General features: G+C 58.7%; 2 protein-coding genes across 11 annotated transcripts in view; both read left to right on the top strand.

The window, feature by feature from the left end:
* The window catches only part of MAST3 (microtubule associated serine/threonine kinase 3), a gene marked incomplete at its 5' end in the record, with an annotated part of 29,062 nt that extends 26,358 nt beyond the window's left edge, over positions 1-2,704 (top strand). For all 8 annotated transcript variants that reach the window (XM_080386886.1, XM_080386887.1, XM_080386885.1 and 5 more), the window contains one exon: positions 42-2,704. In XM_080386886.1, the coding sequence (XP_080243012.1) occupies positions 42-1,093 (1,052 nt within the window). In that variant the 3' untranslated portion in view covers positions 1,094-2,704. The remainder of the gene's footprint in view (positions 1-41) is intronic.
* Positions 2,705-3,619: 915 nt separating this feature from the next.
* On the top strand, positions 3,620-23,891 carry PIK3R2 (phosphoinositide-3-kinase regulatory subunit 2). Of its 3 annotated transcripts, XM_080386900.1 has the most exons (17): positions 3,657-3,755; positions 10,134-10,227; positions 10,529-11,252; positions 14,702-14,794; positions 15,327-15,389; positions 16,444-16,575; positions 16,770-16,971; positions 17,271-17,356; positions 17,631-17,736; positions 17,842-17,940; positions 18,082-18,262; positions 18,478-18,603; positions 18,886-19,028; positions 19,224-19,400; positions 19,671-19,742; positions 19,968-20,138; positions 20,410-23,891. In XM_080386900.1, exons 3-17 carry the CDS (start codon positions 10,913-10,915, stop codon positions 20,600-20,602), a joined length of 2,184 nt encoding a protein of 727 aa, XP_080243026.1. In that variant the 5' UTR covers positions 3,657-3,755; positions 10,134-10,227; positions 10,529-10,912; the 3' UTR covers positions 20,603-23,891. The 3 variants fall into 3 exon arrangements, with proteins under 3 accessions (XP_080243025.1, XP_080243026.1, XP_080243027.1); XM_080386899.1 differs by lacking the exon at positions 10,134-10,227 and having other exon boundaries at positions 3,620-3,755; XM_080386901.1 differs by lacking the exons at positions 10,134-10,227; positions 10,529-11,252 and having other exon boundaries at positions 3,714-3,755.
* The last annotated feature ends 401 nt before the right edge of the window (positions 23,892-24,292 follow it).

The raw sequence follows: 24,292 nt of genomic DNA on the forward strand, positions 1-24,292 counted from the left end.
CTTCCATCCCTTGCGGTGACCTCTTTCTCTTTGTACGGCAGATGCTGTGTCCCCGCAGAGCACCTCTCCCGCCTCCAGTACCCCAACATCACCTGCTGGCCACGTGCGCCCCAGCTCCCTGCACGGGCTGGCACCCAAACTGGGTGGGCAACGCTACAAAGTGGGACGTCGCAAATCCACCAGCAGTATCCCCCCCTCACCCCTCGCCTGTACCCCTTCCTCTGCCCAGCGCCCACCTTCTCCCCAACGTTCCCCATCTCCGCTCCCCGGGTACCCCAAACCCCCCCATTCCTTCCAGGGCAAGACCCTGTCCCCCCCAACCATCGTCCGGCAGAGCTCACGACCCCGCAGCGCCGACTGCCCCCGCTCCCCCCTCCTCAAACGCGTCCAGTCAGCCGAGAAGATCGTCACCATCCTGGCGGAGAAGAAAAGCGGTGGCCGCAAGCTGGGGATGGAGATGCCTGCGGCAGATGGGGAGGCCACTGGGGAGGGCGAAGCGCCGCTATACCCCGGGGAGCATGGTTACCACCCTGCTGCCTCCCGCCTGGGGGAAAGGCACGACCGGGACCAGGAGGTGGTGGTCATGCGGCGCTTGAACCTCTCCGAGCGCCGGGACTCCTTCAAGAAGCAAGAAGCAGTTCAAGAAGTGAGTTTCGATGAGCCGGAGCCAGTGCCGGCAAGCGAAGATGGCAGCAAGAGCGAAGCCGGGCAGGGCACGGCTCTCCAGTGTGGTGGCGTGGGCAGCACAGAGCCAAAGCCCAAGCCCAGCCCCGTGCCGCAGATCGCGGTGCAGGGCTCCGAGAGCGACGAGCAGGAGCCGGTGGTGGCCGAGTGGGAATGCCAGGGCTCCTACCCCGTCAGCAGCGCCGAGCAGCCGGCTGGCAGCACCCCTGCCCCACGGTGGGATGGATGCAAGCATCGGGACCGTGGCTCCCAGCAGCACTGGAACTGCGGGGAGGGAGCAACTGGAGCAACTGGCCCTTGGCAGCTGCCACGGGTGCTGCCGGTGCTGCCAGCATGGGGCCAGGAGCCGGGGGGTCCTCAGCTCTCTGTACCCCGCGGCAGCACATGGAGTGGGGCTGAGCACACCTGAGCCCCATGCCAGCATCTGGGGATAGTTCTGGCTCCCCATGGAATCCCACCTCCCTGAAAAACCCATTCCACGCGGCATATCCATGAGAGACACGTCCCCGGAGCCATTTTGGATGTCAGCGCTGGCCGGGTTGGCTGTGCCCCGGCACTTCACCTCCCCCGAAGGCTTTTTGTACTCCCTGAAAGATGCTCATATTTTTATAGAGACGCAGGAGCTCTTCCGGCGGTGGCATTTCCCCAGCAGGGCCCCAGCCTCTGTGTATAGAAAGGACTTGATGCAAATATTCATTAATTAATTTATTACTTTTTATAAGCTAAATGGGCAGTGCAGGACTGTCGCAGGGTCCCACCTGGCCCCGGGGGGTCCCGGGCTTTTCCATGCATCTATCTCCCAGGCAGATGACACACTGTTTTCCAACCTTGCAAAGACCCACTTGTTTTTTTCCCCTTTTTAACTTCAGTTTTAGCTGGAAACACCCCAAATCTCCTAAGAAACCCCTGTTGGGGTGATAATTCTAATATTTTTTTTAAAAAAAGTTAAACCAAAAAGCCCAAACCTACAGCAACATCCCCCGAATGCTGGCGGTCCAAGCTGGGATGCATAGGGGTGATTTTATTTGCATATGAGTCATTTTATAAGCGTGCAGCAGAAGTAAAGCTTTTAATATTTTTTTTTGGAGCCTTTTGGAGCCACTTGGCTCCATCAGCCCTTCCAGGTGGGAAAAGCAGAGACCTCCCCATGGGGTCAGCAATGGATACAAGTATTAACAGGATTTTTAGGGTCGGTTTTTGCTCTTTGCATTTCTCCTGGCACCACACCCTGTGGTGGTCGTTGGTCGGTGCAGACAGACATCCATAAAAAGCCAGTTTTTTGGGTTTTGTTTTTTTTTTTTCCAAAAAAAACCCCTGACTCAGCAAGCGCCTGTGCTGCTTCTCCATTTGTAATTTGGAAATTTCTCCCCCTCCTTTCCCCCCCTCGCTTTTTATCTAACAAACTACAGCTCGACCCAGCGTTTCCCCTTTATTTCTACTGTTTTCTATGATATAAATATTTCCATTTGATAATGCATGTACCGGCTTTTTCCCCCTGCTGCTCTTTCCCACCCTGGTGCATTGAGCACCATGCCGGTGATGGGGGGACCGTCCCCGGTTTGCCGACCCCCCCTGCCATCGGGCATCATCGTGCCACCACCACCGGGTGCGTTTCCTACCCCGAAGCAGCCGGCAGATTTTTTGGCTGCATGTTAGATGATGTTGTGCGTGTGCAGTTTGTGCCAGGCTCCGTATTTTGCTTCTCCCACCGTGAAACCGGGGCCACTTAACCCCAAAAAATGAGCAGCTGGAGCTGCTCGACATTTCTTTTGCTTCTTCCTCCACCGTCTGTATTAAGGTCTTGGGAAGGTTTGGGGGGGACACCGGGCACCCCTTGACCACCAGCACAGTGGGAAGGGGGGCTCAGCCGTGCACTGGTGGTGTGAATATGGCGGGAAACGGGTTTTTTTAATGGAAAATGTCTTAAAAGCCAAGGGGACCATGTCTTCCTGCCCAGCGCCCAGCTCTGTTCTTACCTTTGGGAAGTTTTATGTTGTATTAAAATTGTTCCTTGCGATGAGCCACGGCACGGTGTCTGCAGCCGGGGGTGGGTGGGGGGATTTGGCGCTGCCGGCACTGGGGGTTGGCTGGGCAAGGAGCACCCGCTGCACAGGGTGATGGCAGGGGGTCAGTGGGGGCTGGTGGGTGCCAGAGCTGCCTTGGCTTGGGTGGGGAGGGGTGGGGGGACAGGGCCCTGGCGGTGGCATGGCTGGCACCAAGCCTGGCTGCAGCCCTGGGCTAGGATTGTGGGGGGCCAGTGCGGTACCCAGTGCCCGGTGTGGTACCTGGTGTCTGTAGTGCCTGGTGCCCAGTGTGGTACCCAGTGCCCAGTGCAGTACCCGGTGTGCAGTGCCCGGTTCCCAGTGCCCAGTGCAGTACCCGGTGCCCGGTGCAGTACCCGGTGTCTGCAGCGCCCAGTGCAGCACCTAGTGCCCAGTGCAGTACCCGGTACCCGGTGCAGTACCCGGTGTGCAGTGCCTGGTGCAGCACCCGGTGCCCGGTGCAGTGGCCCGTGTCCACAGCACCCGCTTCCCAGTGCAGTCTCCGGTGCTGTGCCCGGTGCCTCATGCCCAGTGCAGTGCACGGTGCCCAATGCAATGCCCGGTGCCCGGTGCAACCCTGGTGCTGCCCCGGTACCCAGTGACTGATGCAGTCCCAGTGCAGCCACCGTACCTGGTGCCTGGTGCCCGGTGCCCGGTGCAGCACCAGTGCCCGATGCCTGGTGCCCGGTGCATCCCCGGTGCCGTGCCCGATCCGCGGTCCCAACCCGCCGCCAGGGGGCGCCGCCACGCTCTTCCTCAGAGCCTCGCGGCGGTTGGCGCCGGCGACCCTTCGGCTCCTTCCGGAACGGCTCGGGCTCGGGGCGTGGTCCCGATCGCGGCCGGCGATCGGGGGAAGGGGCGGGGCCGCCGAGGCTTCGGGCAGGTTCGTCCCTCTCTGGCCTCTGTCGGGTCTTTCCGGGGCGGGTTCGGGCCGTTCCGGCGGGGTTCGGGCCCTTTCCCAGGCTGCCGCCGGGCTGGGAGGCAGGAGCGGGCTGGAGCCGAGCGGCGGCGGATGGGGACGGCGGAGAGGTGGGCCGGGGCCGGGGGAGAGCGGGGCCGGGGGAGAGCGGGGCCGGGATCGGAACCAGAGCCGGGGCCTGGCGGGCGGGCCGGCGCCGGCACCCGCGGTGAGCGCGGCCTCTCAGCGTGAGGCGCCGCGGGGCAGCGCCCCGCCGTGTCCCCCGGGCTGGGCCTCTGCCTGCTCCCCGGGGGCAGCACCGGGGCTGTCCCCGTCCCCTTCCCGGTGGTGCCAGCGCAGGGTGCCCCGCTGCCAGGGCCGTGCCGCCCGCCCCCCGCGCCGTGCCACCCCCGGGCTGGCCCAGTCCCCCCGCCCCGAGGGGCCAGGGCATGTCCCCTGTGCCCGAGCTGCATGCCCCACGCCGGGGTGCCAGGGCTGGGCTGTACGTTCCGTGTGCCGGGGCAGTGCCCCCCAGCAGTGCCAGCGCGGGGACCCCTGTGCCATTCCCCCTGCAGCGGTACTGGTGCAGGGACCCCCACCTTGGCACGGTGCAGCCCCCGCCGCCGAGGATCCAGACGCTCTGGGTGGCAGAGCTGGAGAAAAACGGCCCGTCAGGGCTGCACGGCTCCAGCCTGGGCTGGGGGCTTGGCCCCACCGTGGTTCTTCCCCAGCAACCCCCAGGCTGGGTCCGGACGGCCCAGGCGTGTGCCTGTCTGGCTGGGTGTGCTGGAGTCCAGCCTGGGGGTGGCTGTGGCTTTGCTGCCTCTGGACACGGGTGCCCTCAGACCCTGGCTCGGGGATGGTGGCCAGCCCACCTCTTCCCAGTGAGGTTTGTGTGCTGTGTTTCTTTCAATCCTGCGGATGATTCTCTGCCCCTTGAAGAGGAGGATTCCCACGGTCCCATACCTCCCTGCCTGGGGGTCTGTGTTCAATGGGAAATAAAACCCGGGGGGGAAACCTCTCTAAAATGAGTTCTGTGAGAGCTGTGAAAAGATGCAGTGGCACCAGTGTTGCACCTTTGAGCACCCGTGGCCAGGAAGGCAGAAGAATGGCTGTCTCCCCTCTCCATTAATGCATGGCTTTTATTTCCTGGGCAGCTCTTAGAGCCACTGGGGAGCTGGCCCTGTGACTTTCTCTGTGAGAGCAGGGAATGGAGACAGCTGAGTAAATATAGCCTAAATCACTGCTTTCCTGGCCATTTCCCCACCCTTCCCTAACATGCGAAGGGCTGGTGTGTCCCCAAGGCTGGGTTGGCCTCTGCTCTAGTCATCAACTCTTCCATGATGTGGGAAAATCCAAGCCATGGTTCGGTTTCTTTGGTGACTCTCTTCTCTGACGTGGGCAGATCGTGCTTCAGTCTGCCTGTGCAGTTCGTGGCGAGGCTTTGGTCTTCCTAAAGGTGACTGCTGTCCCAAACCCTCGGGTTTTAACTCACTAGAACAAGTTTTTAGGCATACAGGAACATCCTTTCTGCCCGCAGTTGGGTCTTGCTGGACAAAAGCTCTGGGTTGGAAGAGAAACCGCAGCTCAGCTGGAATGCGGTGAGGAGCAGAGTGGTTTGCAGAGCCAGTTTGGAGCCGTGTCAGAGCTCTGGCGCTTTGCTCCGAGTGCTGGGGTGTGTTTACAATGAAAAAGAGTATTTATAATATCGAGGGCTCTTTTAATTCCTCTGGGAATATCTGGAGCCACAGCTTGGAGCTAAAGTAACCGACTAGTGGAAGATAAAAAGCAAACAGAGGAAGGGGCAGTGGATTTCTCAAGTTGGAAGGTCTTTCCTCTTTCAACCCATACCCGAGTAATGCTGGCCTGCTAACGTGGTTACTTCTCACCTTGTAGGTTACTTCATGTGATTGCTGTACTGTGTAGAGCTGCTAATAAATCGTCATATAAATTCCAAATACCCTGGGGAATGTGATTTTAAGCAGATAAGTTAGCAAGAGCAATTTAAATATTTTTTTTATGTACTCAGTTTTTTTAGAACTGTAGTTTTTGAGGGAAGTAGCCAAAATACAGCTCCTGGGTTTATTTCTGAAAAAAGTCCCTAAACCCCGCCGCGTGAATGCTCCTAAAATGGAAGTAATGTGCTCTTGCTGCTTGGGGGCTAGTGTAAAAGGAGCTGGGAGTGAAGCAATGGTGCTGGTATAAGGCATTTGGCCCTTCTCCACTCGGTGCCAGCGTGTAGGTCTCCAGCCAAGTAAAAGGGTCTTGTGGGGAGGAGAAAGTTTCTGAGGTGGATAAGAGAGGACGAGCTTCAGCTGAAGCGAGAAGGTCCAGCATCGGAAGAAGCCTCTGGACAGCATGAGAAATCTTGGAGTAGGTCTGCAGATTGCCTGAGGTGCTCTCGGACTGTCCAGCCTTTGAGGAGGCGGCTGCTGAGACCTCCGGTTGTCTCCCAAAAATGAGGAAGGTATCAGTTATCCCAAGGCAGTGATTTATTAGGCTCCTCAGATCCCTACTAACCATAACGTTTACTTTTTCAGTGAAATGTTTCAGATACTCCTTCACTTCCTTGGGCTTCAGTGAACAAAGAAAAATATTTAATGAAACTTCACTCTGAGCAGTAAATGCTCAGTATCCCTGGCAAAGGGCAGCTGGTGGCTGTGGACAGGAGGCTGCTGTAGCTCAGGCTCTGTTGCTGGCTGCATAGGAAGCATTTCTTGGTGAGAAAAGAAGTGAAAATGGCCTCAACTGCCCCATGCCTCTGCTGGGATGTGGTCACTGTCAGGACAGCAGCCCTGGCCTGGCCATGGCTCACAGTGTAACTTGCCTCCCCTGCCGCTTTTTCCTTTTTGGAGGGAAATACCAGCTGTCTTGGCAGCACCGTGGCTGGTGCCAGCCCGGGAGTGCAAACCCCCAGCGCAGCTCCAGCTCTCCCCACTCCCCTGGCCGCTTCCCCAGAGGCATCTGGCAGAGTATTTCCAGCTCCCTTTCCTGCCAGCTCCCTGGCATTGCCACCTCCACCGTGTCTCAAGCCTTGAGAGTTGTTAGGCTCTTCGGCTGGGCAGGGGAGGAAGCTGGCCTGGGAGGCTGCCCAGGAGCACGGGGGGTTGCTGTGCTGTTTGTCCCAAATTATAAACCAGGGTTTGCCAAGCTCTGGCCCTCGGCTCTGATGCTGCTCGGTGGTTTGGGTGCTTGTGGGCGCAGCATGACCCACCATGTGCTTGGCACTGCAAGCTGCTGCCACTCTCGCATGGTGCGAAGCCAGCAGAACTGCCTTGGCTGTGTAGGGCAGGAAGGCTCCATGCAGCAGCAGTTGTCATGATAGGGCACGATGTGGCAGGCAGCTCTGTGTCCATTTTTATTTCCATCCCTAGTTGCATTGTCCTATTTTCTATTTTGATTTTTAAAAAAGGTTCGTTCTCGTTGTTTGTAACCCATTAGCATGTAGTGTTTTGCTGTCAAAACTTGATTTGGTGTTTTCTTGCTTGCTAAGGCTCTTGTGTAACTTGGAAAGACTTGAGCTGTGTAGATTGTTGTAAGCATAGTCTTCTTTTATATATTTTTATGCATTCTTTTGCCTCACTGGAGGGAAAGTAACACTCAGTCTCCCTTCAAGTCAAGCTGCACTTTAAACTGCATTTGGAACTGGGTTAAAAAGCACAGGAACCACATTTAAAACGTTAAGATGCTTTTATTTGTGCGCTGGGCACACACAAAAAGACTTGTAATGTGTTTTTTGTTTCAAACCGATGTATTAAACAAAGAAAGTATTGACAGCAGTTAATGAATCGAGGGATTGTTTCTGGGTGCTGAGATAGATTTACCAAAGGTATTTAGATGTCTGATGCATGAGATTTTCAGAGCAGCCTAAGCAAGTGCTTGCCAGTGTGGACACACGAGGTTCCTCTCCGAGAGCTGAGCAAACCTGGAGCTGGGCCCACTGAAATCTTTTGGCAAGCTGCTCCGCTCTCGTGCACACACAGAACCCCAGCTCAGAGGTGTGCTTGCATCTGACAGGCTTGTGCATGTCCTGGCCTCTCAGTGCTGCCTTCCCCAACTTGCCTTCCCTCTAAAGAGCTGTTTCAGGGCTCTGCGAAGTGTGTGTTGCCTCTCCCCAAAGACACATTGATTCAGTCAGCTGCTGTCTGTGGGGTGCAGAGCTTTCCTGACCGGCGGCTGCCACCCTGCATGCAGAGCTCAGCCAGGGAAGCTGCTCGCTGGATCTGTGGCAGGACAGAAGACAACTGTTTCCCCTGGAGAGGACAGTGCCGGCATTAGCCATGCGGATTCGAGTTTCCTGAGGGGCTCCTCACCCACGTTCGTGGGCACTTGATCCCCACATGGGCTGAGTGCAGAGAAGGCAGGTGAGACTGCTCCAGGACCAGGCTGGCTCTTAAATTATCCTTATTTTTCCATGAGCCCAGTGACGTGCTGGGATGTGGAAACCAGGGTGGCACAGAGCTGTGTCTCTGCTTTCCCACCACAGAAGGTTGGAAGGAGTTGGTGGAGCTGCATGGGGCAGCAGAAGCTGCGGGACCCGCTCTTTGGAGGGACTCGGTGCTCCATACCGACTCTCTCCTCTTCTCACCCCGCCGCGCAGGCCTGCTTTTAAAAGCTACTGAACGAGTTTGCCAGGGCTGACCGTTTTGTCCTTCCAGCCTCTTCAGCTGCACCGGCTTGTCTGAGGCGCCTGGAGTCGGGGCTGGGATCTGCGGGTGGAAGCTGGGGAGGTGCCTGCAGGGCAGCATCAACCCCACTGGGTTTGGGCTCTGCTGTCCCCGGGTGCCTTATGGGGTCTGTCCTCTCTGGGAGGAGCAGGAGCTGCTGGTGCCTTTCCCAGCGGCCCCCCAGCAGTCAGACAGTGCCCCCAGCACTGCCAGCTCGTTTCTGTAGGACCTTGACAGGCAACATTCAGAGGGGCGAGGGGCAGGCAGTGAGCCTGGTCATAAATCTCTCTTTATACTCTGGATTATGAAGTAATATTTTCCTGGCTGCGGCTGGTTGGATTGGGGAAGCACGGGCTGTGCTGCGAATTCCCTGCGGCTGCCATCCCGGCGTGGTGGGAGCTTGCACAGCAACTGTGCTGGGATGTGCTGCTTCTCCTGTGAACACCAGGGACCTCCCCGGGGTCTCTTCATGAATCCTGCAACCTCATGTTGCTCCCGGAGCTCCGGAGAAGCTCTCCAGCAACTCGGATCAGGCTCGGTCCTGTTCCCCGCCCACCAGAGCCTGGCTGCAAGCGTCTTACCTCCCCGAGGGCAGTGCCTGCTGGTTCATGGCAAAGATAGCCCAGCTGGGACGCTTGCCCAAGCTCAGGCAACTAGCGCGGGCCCTGGCTGCTGCACAGGTTTCATGTGCCACAGCCTCTTTGTGCCTTTCCTCTTTGTCAAGGGAAGGAGCCCGCAGCGTGGTGCTGTCCCGGAGAGCCTGGCTGCAGAGAGGTGAAGCTGGCTCCTCTGGGGGGCTTGCACCAACCTCAGACTTTCTGATAACTTGCAGGGGTGGTAGCACGTGCAAGAGGAAAGAGGGGTTTGTAGCTGATATGAGCTGTAGCATGTTGCCGGCCTGGGAGGGTTATTTTGAAATGCTGCAGATCCACCAACATTAGTGCCTTTTTGCAGAGTCCAACCAGCGGTCAGAGCAGCCTTGGCTTCGTGCCATGCTTGGTTGTGCATTGACCCCGCTGGGAGGGGTGCCCTGGCTCCCTTTGCCTCCTCAGCTCCCTCTGCAGAGGCTCCCACAGCCCTGAGAAGCACCTTCCCGCTCACTAATAGTTTTCAGATGAGACTCAAGAGTTTGAGCTGGGTTTGGTGGTTTCTGGGCCAAAACAGCTCAAGCCATTAATAGGACCTGCAGCATTTCAGCAGGCCTAGGGTGTCCCTGGGAAGGCTGGTTTCTGGCTGCCCCAGTGCCTTGTAGGTCCAGTCCTCAGTTGCATGCTGTGGCTGGGGGAACTGGAACACTGAGATTTGCCTGGAGGAGGTGGAATATTGGCCCATGCGGCCGGGAGGGGATGGGAAAAGAGGACGTGCTCGGCTGGTGGGAATGCCCCAGCTCATACATCCCTTCAACAACATGTCATAACCCAGGTTTGTTCTTTTTGGTGGATTTCTGGGCAGGGCAGGCAGCATACTCTTCAATTTCTCTCTGAATAGCTGAAAGGCAGTTAGCAGCTTTAAGTAGACTTGAAGGCTTCTAAAGATTATTTTTAACTCCTTTCACCTCCATCTCTGCAAAAAGAACCCATGCCTGCACTTGATGCTCTTACTGCTTTTGAAAAGTTCAAAAATTTACTTTGCTCAGAGCAAAGCTTTGAAGTGCTGTTCTGTGGGAATAGCAAAGCATCTCAAAAGCCTTCTGCTGAAAGCTCGGTTAACCTACATTTGTGGGCAGCTACCTTCAGAAAATGACTTTGTGGGGGAATGTATGGGAAGATGTAAAGGTGACCTGTGAAATGTAATGGATTTAGCAAGGAAAGGTTAAATCTGTTTTCTTTTGTTCCTATTCAGGGCCTCCAGCTGGTGGTTGCAAGGTCACCCTTTTCTGTATGCAAAAGTTCCTGCATAAAGGCTGTTTTGTCCCACTTGTTGTCTTCTTGTTTGCGTAAGTGCTGTGAGGAGGGTAAGCTGAAGAAACAGGAGTGAGACTCTTTAAGATGCAGAGCTGGTGCCTGACTGTAGCAGAAGGAGGTGGCATTCCTGCCTGCAGCCGCTGGCTCCTCTCTTGGTGTTTGGGAGTGTAAATTGATATTAGCATGTCCTGGTTGGATCTAGGGCTCAGCATCAGCTGGTAGGTAGGAGAGAAACAAGTCCTGCCTCTCTCAGCTGCACCCCTGGTTTGAATGTTGGCATCTCGGGAGGATGCAGGGTGCCTTGCTGCGCGGTGACAAGTCTTCTCTTTGCAGGCACTGGGAAGGGAGACATAGCATGCCACACCGTTCTGGGCTGGAAGCCTGCTGTGCTTTTGCCCCCTGGACTCCAAGAAACCTGCTTCTTTTTTGGTGAAGCGGATCCTGCTCTCCTGTTTCTTTGCTGCATGCCCACTCACAAGTGCTGGATTATGTTTGTCTCCTTCTCCCTTTGCTCCATAATTTGGTTGAATCGTGGTTTCAAGCTAAGAAAAAGGGGCTGCACCTAAGCGCGCCAGGGCGCCCAGACCAGGCTCCTGGGGTGCCGGTTCATGCAGAGACATTGAGTGCTGATGGGGGAGAGCTGCCTCTGAGGTCTCTCCTCTCCCGCGTGAAACGTGCTGCCTCAGCGTTTAGAACCCTTCTCCCCACGGCAGAGAAATGGGCAGCACCGATGGGTTCCAGTACCGTGCACTCTACCCCTACCGCAAGGAGCGTGAGGAGGACATTGATCTGCTACCTGGGGACATCCTGGTGGTGAGCAAGGGGGCCCTGCAAGCCTTGGGCTTCAAAGATGGGGATGAGCAGACCCCCAATCAGATTGGGTGGATCCTGGGCGTCAACGAGCGGACCAAGCAGAAGGGCGACTTCCCTGGCACGTACGTGGAGTACGTGGGGCCTGTGAAGATCTCCGTTCCCTCTCACCGGCCCCGAGTGCAAAGACCCCTGCCCGCCACGCCGGGGGCCAGTGGTTGCCGGCTGCCAGAGGCTCTGGAGCAAGGTAAGCCCTGCTGCGTGCCGTGTTTCTCTGAGACACCTTCACTCCCAGCGTGCAGCGGATGAGGATGTGTGAGTGGCTTTGCAGGGCAGCGGTGAAGCTGGCAGCAATGCAGTCGAGTTGCCTGGGGGTTGTGGGCTCACGCTGTGTCCTGGCCAAGAGAAAAACACTTTGTTCCTCCAGCTTATCAATGTGGTTAGCAGAGCTTCTTGGGACGAGCCTTGTTCCCACTCTTACCTCTCCAAGATCCTTCTCCCTCTCTGGCGGGTGACCAGCCGGGATCCCCGTGGTCCTTGGTCCCTCTCCTTGCTCTGCTGAGGGTTTTGCCCAGCTCCCTCCCTTTAGGAATATGTCCTGACCTCTCCCAACCACCTCCCTGCCTCTGCCTCTGGAGCGCCTGGGGCACCGCTCCCTGCCAAGAGCTGCTCAGCGCCGCTGAGACACACAATTACTTGTCTCTGGGCAAGAGGAGAAAAGTCAGGGTCTAAAAGAGTACTTCTGAGAACTGGAGCTAATTGCTTGTCTGCCTGGCACCCATCCCTCCCTGCGGATCGCAGAGCTCTCGCTGGGGCTGCGCAGCCACCCTCGGGCAAGGCATGGGCTGTCCTGCACCTGCGGCTGCCTCCCAGTCAGTGCTGGGCTTGGCACGGACCTGGTCCGGGAGCTGGGAGAGCCACTGTGCCTCAGCACTGCCTGTGGAGCTGCCGCAGCTGCCTTCTCTTTGGCTACTTTTTTTGCTCCCAGGCACATCAACCCTGTGCCAGGGCCCCAGCAGCCCCTGGGTGCTCTGAGACGGCAGACAAGGGTGATAGCCACGCTTTGCCTTCCCGGGCCTTGCAGAAGACCTCGTGGCGGTGCACACGGGACGTACTCAGTAGCAGGCGTTGGTGGACATCAGAGCATGCTCCCGGCTGGCAATCCTACGTCCTCCCCATCCTTCTCTGCCTGGGACCCGCAGCTTCTAGCTGTGTGAAACATCTCTGGGCTCTTAAGGAATGGAAAGGAGCCCCTGTCTCAGAAACCAGGGTGGTGGGACTGATGCAGCTCCCCGCAGCTGCCTCCCATGCTCCTGCTCCCAGAGCTGGAGGGGTGGCCCCAGGAAATGTCTCCACAGGGTGGGAATGCGGCTGGGATGTGCGTTTGGATTGGCAGTGAGAGCTGCTGACCTGAGTCATCCCGCTCACAACCTGCCTTTCCAAGAAAGCAGCTCCCCTTGGGAGCCCGGGACATGCTCTGCGGTGGATGCATCGAACTTGCCTGCATCCAGCCCTGCGCTCCCTCGGGGGCTTTATTTCTGCTTTCGTGGGCTTCCTCCTCCTCCTCTTTTCAAGCGGGGCTTGGTGGAGGTGTGTCTGAGGTGGTCAAAACCCAGCACAGGGGTGGGAATCTTTTGGGATGTGGAAGATGATGAACGCCAAAGCTCCTGACACACAGAAAAGGTTGGGAAAGAAACCAAAAGCCGGCTTGTCTGTGTCCCGCCTGGGGGTGGAGCAGAGTGAGGGTCCTGTACCAGGGCACACGTGGGGGGTGCCAGCCCTGTCCCCTGTGGGTATGTCCCCACAGCCAGCCTCCCCTTCGGGCTCAGCTGGGACCAGATGGGTAGCAATTCAAAACCCCCAGGGCCATTTTACACGCAGCCTGCTGGAATGCTGGTGGGGAGGCACGTTTTTGCAACCAAGAAACTGTATTTAAGCCAAGCCTGTGTTATTTCTTTGTGGTCTGTGCACTTTGGGAGGTGCAGAGATGTCTCCTGGCTGCCCCACGAAGCTCATAGCTGGCGGTGTTTCTGCCCTGGTTCCCGGGTCCTGTCCTGGCTGGCAGGGATCCCTTTGTCCCCAGTGTCACACGTGGAGGAGGGCCAGTGCCACGGCTGGGAGCAAGGGCTGGCCCTGATGAGCGGCAAGACCCAGCAGTTTCTACCGGTGAATTTATGAGCTGCTGGTGTTTGCCTTCCACAGAGAACACGAGCGGAAAATGCGGCTCGGAAATATTTCCGCAGCTGCCCCGGCCGTGCTGTGAGCAGCCTTGTTTGCCGCAGCCCAGCCCGGAGGCCCGGCAGGCTCGGGAGCCGCTGCTGGCTCCTGCACAGGCTGCCTGATAAAAAAGGCAAGCTGCTGCCTGCTGAAGCAGCACATTCCCGGCCGGGCCACGTGGGCAGCACCAGTATTTACTCTCCCTTCAGCCCTTCCCAAGGGTCAGGCTCGGAGCTGCCAGCCTGGCAGTTTGCCTGCAGCTTCCCCACCCCAACCAGCACCACGCTGGGCCCCATCCCCTGCCCAGGGGATCTCTCTGGTGGGGGACTGCACCCCAGCAGCACAGGCCCTTGCAGAACTGCTGGGTGCCTGCCCCATTTGCTCCCCTTTCTGCGGCTTCATCTTTCCCATGAGGCTGCGGGTGCAGGAGGCTCAGCTGGGTGCAGAGTTTCAGCTTGCTGTGCCTCGTGGCGAGACCACACCAGGCGAGTTCAGGTCAGATCCATGACAGGAGAGCTGTGTTTTGCAATGGGGAGCAGCCTTTTGGCTCTGCCTCCTCAGAGCGGAGCGTGCTGGTGTCCTCGCTGACCGTGGGCTCCCCAGGGTCTGCTTGGGGCTGTGGACCGGCCTGGAGGAGCCTCTGGCATCGGCTGGTGCTCGGTTGGAAGGGAGACGGAGCCTGGCACTGCTCGTCCTTCGGCAAGCCTCCCGCTGGCAGCTGCCTCGCCAGGCCTGCGTGCTCTTGCCCCAGCATGTGTCACCCCTCCAGCACAGGGGAAGGGGGGATCCCACAGTGGGACCTCGGGATCTTCTGGAAGGGGCAGTGACATGTCACCCAATGGGGGGCCGTAGATCCCTTGGGAAGGGGAGGACGCCAGTCCCGTGCTGCGGGCTGTCTGCACCCTGGAACTGCTTGCACGGAGGCTGTGGGCTCACAGGGAGGGGGAGGCAGAGGGCTGGTTTCCATGTTAAACGAGCAATCAAGGGCAGGAATTTGCTGACATGGCGTTCTGTCTGAATCGCTGAATTAATCACAGCTCACCACCGCAAGCGAGCTCCCTGGCCGTGCTCCTCTGCCAGCTCTGCACTGCCCCTGTGCTGGGCAGGGACCAAACCCGGCCCAAGCTCCAGGAGCCCCGGTAACCCCTGCACTGCCTGCCCAGGGTGCCGGGGTTCCTGGGGGGGATCAGCTTTGCCTCCTGGCCTCTGCAGGGAGCAGTAGGGGTCCCCCTGTGCACACCCCGTCAGGGGCTCCGAGTGAGGCTGGGCTCAACAAGTGCCGTGCTGGTTTCTGGGCCAGCTCACAGGTTCCCCGCAGCCTCCCTGCAGCGTTTGCGTGGGCTGCAGCCTCGCAGCAGGGGCTGTGGCTTTCCTCGCTGTCAGACTGCTGTGGGGCACAGCGTGGGTTGTGCCCTGGCCAGGCTCTGCTGCAGAGCATCTGCTAGGGGCTGACCCCTTCTCTCCTTCCCTCTCCCTTAGGATCTCCTCTCCCAGATTTGCAGGAGCAGTTCAGCCCTCCCGAGATTGCACCGCCGCTGCTGGTGAAGCTGGTGGAAGCTATTGAGAAGAAAGGTAAGGGAGGATGCACTGAGGGGCTGATACCCCCTGAAAGCCCGCAGTGAGGGCAGAGGGGGAGGCATCTGTCTTTAAAAACTGTTGGCATCAGACCGAGCTCTGTGGGACAGGCAGGACGCAGCTGCCTGCAGAAGGGGAGGCCCTCCCGCTCCTCTCTGGCTTGAGCCACTGTTCCCTAGAGCCGGGCTTGACCCTGCTGTGCCACCCTGTACAGAGACCTGGGGTGAGGGTGCTGCCTCTGCACGCAGGACGCCTACGTGCCCCAGATGGGTGCTGGGGTTTTGGGAAGTGGTTCCAGCCCGGATGGGTGCCATGGAAGGGAGAAACGGAGCCACTACACCAGGTGCCCTGGGGGCCTAGGGGACGGCAGCAGTGTCTGCAGGAGATTGGCTTGGACACCGTCCAGGCCTGCTTAGCCGTGCCATGGCTATTGCCCGGCCAGCGTGTTGTCACAGAGCTGGCAGTGAAATGGTGCGTGCGCTGGGAGCTGCACGGCTCGCAGCTAACAGCAATGTCCCCGCTTCCGCAGGGTTAGACAGCGAGATGTTGTACAGGACATCTGGCTCCGAACTGAGGCAAGCGCTGAGAACCGGTAAGAACCAGCTCTGCGTGGTGAGGAGGCGAATCGGCTCAGATGGAGGAGATTAGTGGATGTGACAGCGCCAGCAGTAATGCAATCCAGGCCAGGCTCGCCTGTCCCCGGCAGTTCCTGACTCCCGGCACACTGCCTGTGGGGCTGGGCCGTCCCTGTCCCAACACATCCCTGTCTCTTGCAGAAGGGATGGGAGAGGGGGGATTCCTGCCACTGTCCCTGGGCTGGAGCAAAGGGACGTGGTGCTGGCTTGGAGACTCACGGGCCAGCAAATGGAACCCCTGTGCTTGTCTCCTGCAGTCTCTTTGGGCTGCCCCGCTCTTGGGGTGTTCTGCTGATGGGCTGATGGAGGCTTCTCTGGCTCTGTCACACCACTAATAAGCAGGGGAGGATCTTTCCAGCTCAGCTTGGTGGCTGGAGCCTTGGCTCCACTGTGCCAGCAGCTGATGTCTCTGCCGGGGAGCCTTTGGAGCTGTCTGCCTCTCGGCTGGCCTTGGGCATCATCCAGCACCACGCTGGCTTGTCCCCTTCTGTAGGCGTTCTTGTAAACCCCAACTACGCAGTGCTGTCAGCTCTGGCTGCGCTGCTTGCAGGACAGGCTTTATGTGCTCTCCTGACAGCCTGCGCCTCACGTTCGTGGGGTGCCGTGCGTTGAGGGAGACGTTTTCCCCATTGGGTTCAATGAGTGGCAGGTCAGTCTGTGCTGGTCTGTACCAGCAGCACGGAACAAAACTGTCACCCTAGTTGTGGGTGTGCAGGATTCGTGTGGCAGGCTCAGGGCAAAGGGTGTGAGCACCCAAAATGACCTCTACCCCCCACCAGGGGGGACCCTGCCTGGGTTCCCAGAGCGAATCTCTGGGGTGCAGGGGGCACTTCCAAGCATCCTCTGTTACGATGGTGCCTGACCTCCCTTGGGGTGCCAGGCTGCCATGTTCTGTGGTAGGTGGCCGGGTGGTGTGAGGTAGTTTCTAGGATGGGTGCTGGCAGCACTGGAGCTGCTGGCTGGGTGCGTGGCACTGCGCCCATCACCCATGGGAAATCTGTGCCCTGGCAGATTGGACCCTGGGTGACCTGGAGCCCTTTGACATGCACTCCCTGGGCGAGGCGTTGCGAGGCTACCTGCAGGACCTGCCCTCCCCTGTGGTGCCAGTGTCCGTGCACGGAGACATCCTTCGCATCCTGCAGGGTAAGAGCCTCCCCTGGCCACACTTGGGAATGGGTGGCTGGGTGGGATGGACGTGTGTGGGGTATTAAAATAAGTCCTGTCCCTATGGGGTCTGGTACATGCCCCCTGCTGCTGACAGCACTGTGACGCAGCCAGGGTGTGGAGAGCGGTGCCGGTTGTCCCAGCCCTCCCATCGTGTCTTGTTCTCTCCCCAGAGATCCCTCAGCCAGAGAATTGCCGGAAGCAGCTGCTGCTGGCCCTGGAGTCGCCTGCGGTCCCGCTCCAGAACACGCTCACCCTGCAGTTCCTGCTTCGGCATCTGGGGAAGGTATCGCAGCAGGCCGAGAGCAACAGCCTCCACCCTCGGGCCCTGGGAGAGATCTTCGGCCCCCTTCTTCTCCGGCTGCCTGGTGCCAGGTACGTGAGGCTTTTGGGTTCCAGCACTGGCCACTGTGCCTGCCAGTACAGGGAGTCCAGCCTGTAACAGCAGGTCTGCCCACAGCCCCTGCCTCGCTGCACGTGGATTGGAGCTGCTGGCAGCACGCAGAGGTGGGACTCAAAGCCAGGGCAGAGCCTTTGCTTCTGTGTCAGCCTGGAATCTGGCAGCTGGGATGAACAAGCTGACCCCGGCTGCCCCTTTGCCCAGGGGGCACAGGAGCCAGTGCCAAGTTCTCCCCCACAACCGCTGTTCTTACTTGGCTTCTCTCTCCCTGCAGCCCAGAGCTGAGCCCTGACTTCTCCGTGCTGTTTTTGGAGATACTTCTGCAGACGAAGGAATTGGAGCCAGAACAGTTGCCTCCAGGTACCGAGATGCCCCTTCCTTGAGGCCCAAGGCATTTGTGCTCCATGGGTGTGGAGTCTCTGCCCCGGTGAGCGGGTTACTCAGGGTGTTTCTGTAGCCCAGCTGTGCCTGGAGGCCGGTTGGAGAAATTCCTCTGCTGCGTTCCTGGCAGTGTGGCAGCCAAGGGGGCTTCCCAGGACAGTCACTGCAGGGAGAGGGGCTCAGCGCTCCAAGGGATTGCCTGTAGGGAGCTGGGACTTAGGCTCCCCCTGTTTCAACCCTCCTTCTCTTACAGCCTTGCCTCCAAAACCACCTAAGCCAAAGCCCAGTGCAGCCAGCTTGGCCAATGGGAACAGCGTGTCCTTGCAGGATGCCGAGTGGTACTGGGGTGACATTTCTCGGTAAGGGGGTGGCTGGCAGCTCACATGCTGGGTGCTCCGTCCATCAAGCTGTCTAGGGGAGCTCTGGATGCACCTCACAGGCTGTGACAATCACGTTCCTTGCAGGGAGGAGGTGAATGAGAAGCTACGGGACACACCGGATGGTACCTTCTTGGTGCGCGATGCCTCCAGCAAGATCCAGGGGGAGTACACACTCACGCTCAGGTAGGGAGCTGGGGTCCCCAAGAGCCTCCACTGCTCTGGGCTGGAGCTGTCGGCATGTGTCCCCTGGGTGCTGAGACATCAGACCGGTGTAGGGTGCTGGGATGGTGGCAAGTGCCCTCTCCTCTCCCCTCCCCACTACAGGAAGGGAGGCAATAACAAGCTGATCAAGATCTTTCACCGGGAGGGGAAGTACGGCTTCTCAGAGCCCCTGACTTTTGGCTCGGTGGTGGAGCTCATCACCCATTACCGGCATGAGTCACTTGCCCAGTACAACGCCAAGCTGGACACCAGGCTGCTCTACCCCATCTCCAAGTACCAGCAGGTGAGGCCTGTGCCACAGGGATGCAGCTGGCCAGCACAGACTGAACCAGGGGCATTTGCTTGTCCATCCATGTGTGTCCAGCTGCCTGCTGGGACACTGCTTTGTGGGGTGACAGCCATCCCACGGGGCTGCTGGGGTTTTGTGGGACCAGCTGCCTTGCAGAGGGGCTGCTGTAGGGCAGGAGCAGGTCCTGACAGAGGCTGTGTGTATGGCAGGACCAAGTGGTGAAAGAGGACAGCGTGGAAGCCGTTGGGGAGCAGCTGAAGGTCTATCACCAGCAGTACCAGGACAAGAGCTGGGAGTATGACCTGCTGTATGAGGAGTACACACGCACTTCCCAGGTAGGCAGGCACTGCCTTCCCCACGGGCTGCCCGGACAGCGCCCCATATCTGCGGCAGCTGCACCGCTGTGCACAGAGGAGAGCAGAGATCGGGCACCTGCTCTCCCATTTGTCTGCTGCTGGACTTGAGGGGACTCCCCAGAGAAGGGGCTTTGAAGACGAGGATATTTTGGCTGCAGCAAGCATGGTGCTGCTTTGGGGAGGGGGAAAGAGGGGATGCAAATGGGCAGAAACCTGCCCAAATACTCCCCCTTCCTCAGCTCTCCCCTCTGTTCTCCTCAGGAACTGCAGATGAAGAGGACAGCAATTGAGGCCTTCAACGAGACGATCAAGATCTTTGAGGAACAGTGTCAGACACAGGAGAAATGCAGCAAGGAGTACATCGAGCGCTTCCGGCGGGAGGGCAACGAGAAGGAGGTTCAACGGTGAGGACGGGGGGGTGGTGACCTGCCCTGCTTGGGGAAGGGCTCTGGGGGCTGGAAGGATCATCCTGGCCCAGCACAGAGCCGAGGCATGCGCAGTCCTTGTCTCCAGCAGTGTGCTGCGGGCTGGAGCTGGCAGGCAGCCTCCTCTGCCTCCCCCACTCTGGCTCACAGCCTAAACCCCCCTCTTTCTCCCAGGATACTCATGAACTCAGAGAAGCTCAAGTCTCGCATCACAGAGATCCACGACAGCAAGATGAAGCTGGAGCAGGACCTGAAGAAACAAGCCTCAGAGAACCGGGAGATCGACAAGCGCATGAACAGCCTCAAGCCAGACCTCATGCAGCTACGCAAACTGCGAGACCAGTATTTGGTGTACGTAGTGCCTGCCCTCGCTGAGGGCTGGGAACAGGGCCCTGCCGCCCTTCCAGCCCAGCCCGGGAGCGATCCAGCTGGCTCCTCCAGGGTCTGGGGGCTTGTCGGACTGGCCGGGTGCAGCGGCGGGCCCTGCAGCGTGCGGCCTGCGGGCATGGCCGGCCCTCGGGGGGCGGCTGCTGCCCTCTGGTGGTGGCTGCGCAGGTGGTGCCTGGCCCAGGCGCCGGCCGGGCACGCCGCCCGCGCTGAGCTCTGCCTCTCCTTCCCCAGGTGGCTGACGCAGAAGGGTGCCAGGCAGAAGAAAATTAACGAGTGGCTGGGCATCAAGAACGAGACAGAGGAGTGAGTGTCCCTGCTCGCGTGTGGTGGGATGTGGGGGGCTGCAGGAGCGCAAGGCTGCGCAGCTGGTTCTGCCTGCTCCAGGGCTGCGCGAGTCCTGTTGCCCTGCCTGGGAGCTAAGGACATCTTCCTTCTGGAAAGGGTGACAGCAGCTAGCAGTGGGAGGGGAGATGTGGGGGCCGTGTGCCCAAGCTGAGAGAGTCTGACCCCACCTGTGCTCGATTGCAGCCAGTACTCCATGATGGATGAGGAGGAGGAGTTGCCCCACCACGAGGAACGAACATGGTACGTGGGGAAGATCAACCGCTTGCAGGCAGAAGAGATGCTGTGTGGCAAGCGGGACGGCACCTTCCTGATCCGCGAGAGCAGCCAGAAGGGATGCTACGCCTGCTCCGTGGTGTAAGTAGTCCCGTGCAGGCGTGGTGGGATGGGGCTGGCACAGGCTGCGCCCCCATATTGCTCTGCCCTTCTCGCCAGATGCTGGAGGCTGTTGGAGGCGTCAGCTGGCAGGCTGGGCTTGCTTGAGGTCTCCCGTGTGCCTTGGCTCCTCCTGCCAGGGACACATGTATCTGGGCTACTTCAGTGATACCCGCTTGTCCTCTGTCATCCCTGTCCCTGTCCCAGTGGGGCTCCCTGGTGGGCTGCTGACCTGTGCTTGTCTCCCTGGCAGGGTGGATGGTGACACCAAGCACTGCGTGATCTACAAAACAGCGACCGGCTACGGGTTTGCTGAACCCTACAACCTTTACGCCTCCCTCAAGGACCTGGTCTTGCACTACAAGCACACGTCCCTGGTGCAGCACAATGACTCCCTGAATGTCACGCTGGCTCACCCGGTCCTTTCCCAGCCACCAGCCAGATGAGCAGCCCATGCACAACACAACAGCTGCCTTCAGCTTCTCCCCAGGGCGCTGCTTTCTGGCTCTGGACTCTTGCACCCTGTATAGTTGAGTCTCTGTGCTCCTGCCCCTCCAGAGCCTCTGAGATGTTTGTGACCGTTCCTGATGTCCCTTTTGGTCAGTAGCTGAAACCCGTGTTGGCTGGTGGGACAGAAAGGCTGGGCTGTTGATTACCAGTGGGCTCCAGCCTCTAGGAGGTGGAATCCAGTTGTGATTGAATTGCTGGGGGCGAGCACAGCCCCCTCCCCTTCCCTGATAAGCAGGTCAGATCCCCTTCTTGCTGGCAGGTCGCCCCGCTGTGTATCACTGTAGAGCTAGGTTCCCAAGTCCTTGGTGCGCTACGGCATTGGTCACCACCCCAGCTGAGCAGTCACGAGCGCTGCTGTGACCCAGGGGCTCCCTGCCTGAATGCCGGAGGAAGCAGAGGAGGAGGCTCTGCTGAGTGTGTGCATCCTCTACTCTCACTTCCCTCAGTGATCTTGCAGGCTGCGGTTATGTCTGGTACGAGGGGTGCTGCTCTTCCGTGCAGAGACTTACTCAGAAAGGAGAAACCCCATCCTCCGTGGGGCTTCTCGGGTGAGGCCTCTGCTCCATGCTGTGCCCCACCTCACAGTCCTGTTCCCTAGTGTCATAACCACCTCTTGAGTGTTGCTGTCTGGGGAGGGAGGATCTGGTTAGCGATGAATCTCTCGCCTTAGTTGTGCCAACTAAGCTGTGAAATCCATGTTGCTACCCGTGTTTTTCCCGGCAGAATCGATGGGATGCACAGCTGCTTGTTTCTGGCTGTCTTCGGTGAATCTCTGCAAACGTAACCCATTGAAGCTAACTGTAGCTCTGTAAATATGGTTCTTTTTGTAATCGGCTGCTTACTTAGCACTGGTGTTTGCTGAACTGCCACTACGATACACAAGCGCGTGGGCAGCAGCTGGCCAGGCTGTTGCAGACTCGGGTCCTGCCAGCTGAAGCAGGAGGGGGCCAGAGTCCAACACACACTACGAGCCCTACACAAAATGAAGGACCTCTCTGCTGCAGGAGGATGGTATCTCTGCTGGGCCAAGGGCCTTAGCGCATAGAAATGTATATGCATGACGTCGAACTATGTATGCAAAGCACTTATAATCATGAGTACTGTATGGGGGCTTGGGGTGAAGGAGCTGGGGGTTGCTGTAGTGCTGCCCATCATAGCTGGCTGGCACGGGCAGGGGTTGGTGTCTCAGAGTTCAGAAGGCTCGAGGGCAATGGAGGTGGCCTGGAAGAGCTTTAAAAACTGGGCTTGGGCTGAGAGTTGAGGCTGTGGTGGCATTTGCTTTACTGGGTTGTCCTGTCTGCCTGCCTTGAAGAAAGCATTGATTGTCCTCTTGGTTTGCCAGAGAGGCTCTTTCCCTCTTGGAGGCTGCATCCTCAGGATGGGTTGGTGGATGCTGTTGGCTTTGCCGCTTGTTTTGTGTTGCGACTAGGGCTCCACTGGATCTGCAGGGTGCTGCGTGCTCATGCTTTGCCTGCATCCTGTCCTTGACAGTCCTTGACATCCCATCTGCGTTGGGGACCACGCTGTCCCTCCTCCCCTGGTCAGCTCTGCTGTTTGCCCTGCTCTGAGCTGGTGCCCAGATCCTTTTGGATCTGGGATTGATGGAGCAAACATCCCATTCCCGTTGCTTATGGCTCAACTCCTATGCTTGACTGTACAGACCCCATTCGCTGCTCTGCATGCCCTCTCCAGGCCCCGGGCCGTGTTTTCTGGTTCTGGTTTGTTGGTGTTTGGCTCTCTGAGGATGCCGGGCAGCAGTGCTGTCCCTGACCCATCGCAGCTCAGGTGCCCAAGTGCTGTGGAAGGGGCAGTCAATAGGAGCTGTGGGGTGCAGAGCCCAGGAGAAGCTGCGTTTGGCTTTGGGGATCACTTGGGAAAAGCTGTTACGGATAATTAAGGGAATAATTTGGGCTGGGGCAGGTGAGAGATGAGAGCATGTGAGGATGGGGCAGGGAGGCACGGCGCTCGTAGCCCTGTCTGCAGGGGCCTCCCTGGGTCTGTAGGATGGCTGAGAGCACCGTGCCAGCACCCCAGAGCTTTCTGCCAGGCTCCCACACTGGTCGTGGTGGCACATTTTCAGCCTGGGGACTCCATGCTGGTCCTGTGCTCATTCCCGCACCACGGGGCAGGCTGCAGGCAGATGGGCTCCTACAGCCTGAGCTCGGGGCCGGTGCTGCCAGGGGGTTTGCTCCCGGCACGTGCCATGGCCTGCCAAGCATCCGGGAGAGTCTCCAGCTTCAAGCTGTTGCTTGTCAACACTTTGCTTGGTGCTTGCCCGGGTTCTGCTGGCCGGGGAAATTCCAGCTTCTCTTGACTGGTTAGTTTTTTTATCCTTCCAGCTGAATTTCTGCTGTTCCCCCTTGTGATGTCCCTTCCCGTCACTCAGCTGGAGCCTTTTCCTCCCCAGGAGCATGGGTAGCTCAGCATGAGCGCAGGGGTTCCTGGTCACCCCCTGCTTCTTCCAGCATTGCCCTCCCTGCCCGCCAGCACCCATCCCCGTGGCCCATCCCAGACAGAGCTCTGCTCATGAGTCCTGTGTACGACAAGGAGGAAAATGCCCTTCCCTAGGGCTGCCTTCCCCTGACGGTGCTTGACTTGGCTCCCTGAAATGCAGATTTTCCCTCCTCTGCCCCCACTGGGGTAGAATTGCAAGCCCCGAGCTCCCTGCAGTGCAGTTCCCCCAGAATAAGCTAGTTATTTGTCCTTTGATGCTTTTGCTCGTGCTGTTCATGCCGCCGGCCGAACCCGGTAACGATGTGTTTCAAGGCCCTGGGCTGTGCTTTGCTGCTTGTGGCCCTCCCTGTGTCCCCCCAGCCAAGCCACACACCCCTCTCCTGTGGTTGTGGGTGCAATGTGGCCGTTCCTGCTCCCCGGGGCACAGCTGGGGTCTTGTCCCCTCCCTGTCCAGCTTGGGACGCTCCGTACTCCCCCACGTAACCCCTTCGAGGGCTCTCATGTCACCAGAGGCTTTGTTCTCGGAGAGGATGTGGCGGCTGCGTGACTGCTCCTGAGATTTTAGTTCCTAGGTATATGCAATAATAAATAATTTGCCACTTCAGCTGTTCGTTACCAGCAGTAGTTCTCTATGCTCTTTCTGTTGATGTTTACTAATGTAAACCCAGTATTTGTTACTGTAAGAGGATTTTTGTATGGTACTTCAAAAAACAAACCCCACAAAAAACCAAACCAAACCAACAAAAAAAGAAATAAACAGAATTAATGAAATGGCTGCAGGGTGTTATGCCAGGGGAGCGGAGGCAGAAGGGTGTTGGGGCTGTGCCCCAGCTCTTGGGCTGGGGCAGGATGTGACCCGTCGCACTGGGCTGTGCCAGGGCTCTGCTCCCCGGGGTCTTGCAGAGCTGGGGCACGCGAGCGCTGGCGCCGGGCTCCCCAGCTGGGTGAGGAGGTGGCAGCTGAGCCCGAAGGGGTGAGAAACGTCTGGAAACAGCAGCTATAAACAGTCGGGAAAGTACAAAGTTTCCTCCACGCTCAGCCCCCGGGGTGTTTTGGGCAGCACACCCCACCTGCACCCACAGTTGCCAGCCTGGGGGTGCTTTGGCACCTGCGCCCAGCCGCGGGGGACCTCGGGGGGGCCTCGGCAGGGAGCCACCCCCCTGCTTGTCTGG

Source organism: Falco punctatus (assembly GCF_963210335.1).
Source record: "Falco punctatus genome assembly, chromosome: 4".
NCBI classification, from domain to species: domain Eukaryota; kingdom Metazoa; phylum Chordata; class Aves; order Falconiformes; family Falconidae; genus Falco; species Falco punctatus.

Bases quoted from the DNA above. Each gene is read 5' to 3' on its own strand.
- PIK3R2 (XM_080386899.1), top strand. From the start codon at position 10,913: ATGGGCAGCACCGATGGGTTCCAGTACCGTGCACTCTACCCCTACCGC. The intron at 11,253-14,701 runs GTAAGCCCTGCT...CCTCTCCCTTAG, and splicing joins GCCAGAGGCTCTGGAGCAAG to GATCTCCTCTCCCAGATTTG. The intron at 17,941-18,081 runs GTAGGGAGCTGG...TCCCCACTACAG, and splicing joins GAGTACACACTCACGCTCAG to GAAGGGAGGCAATAACAAGC.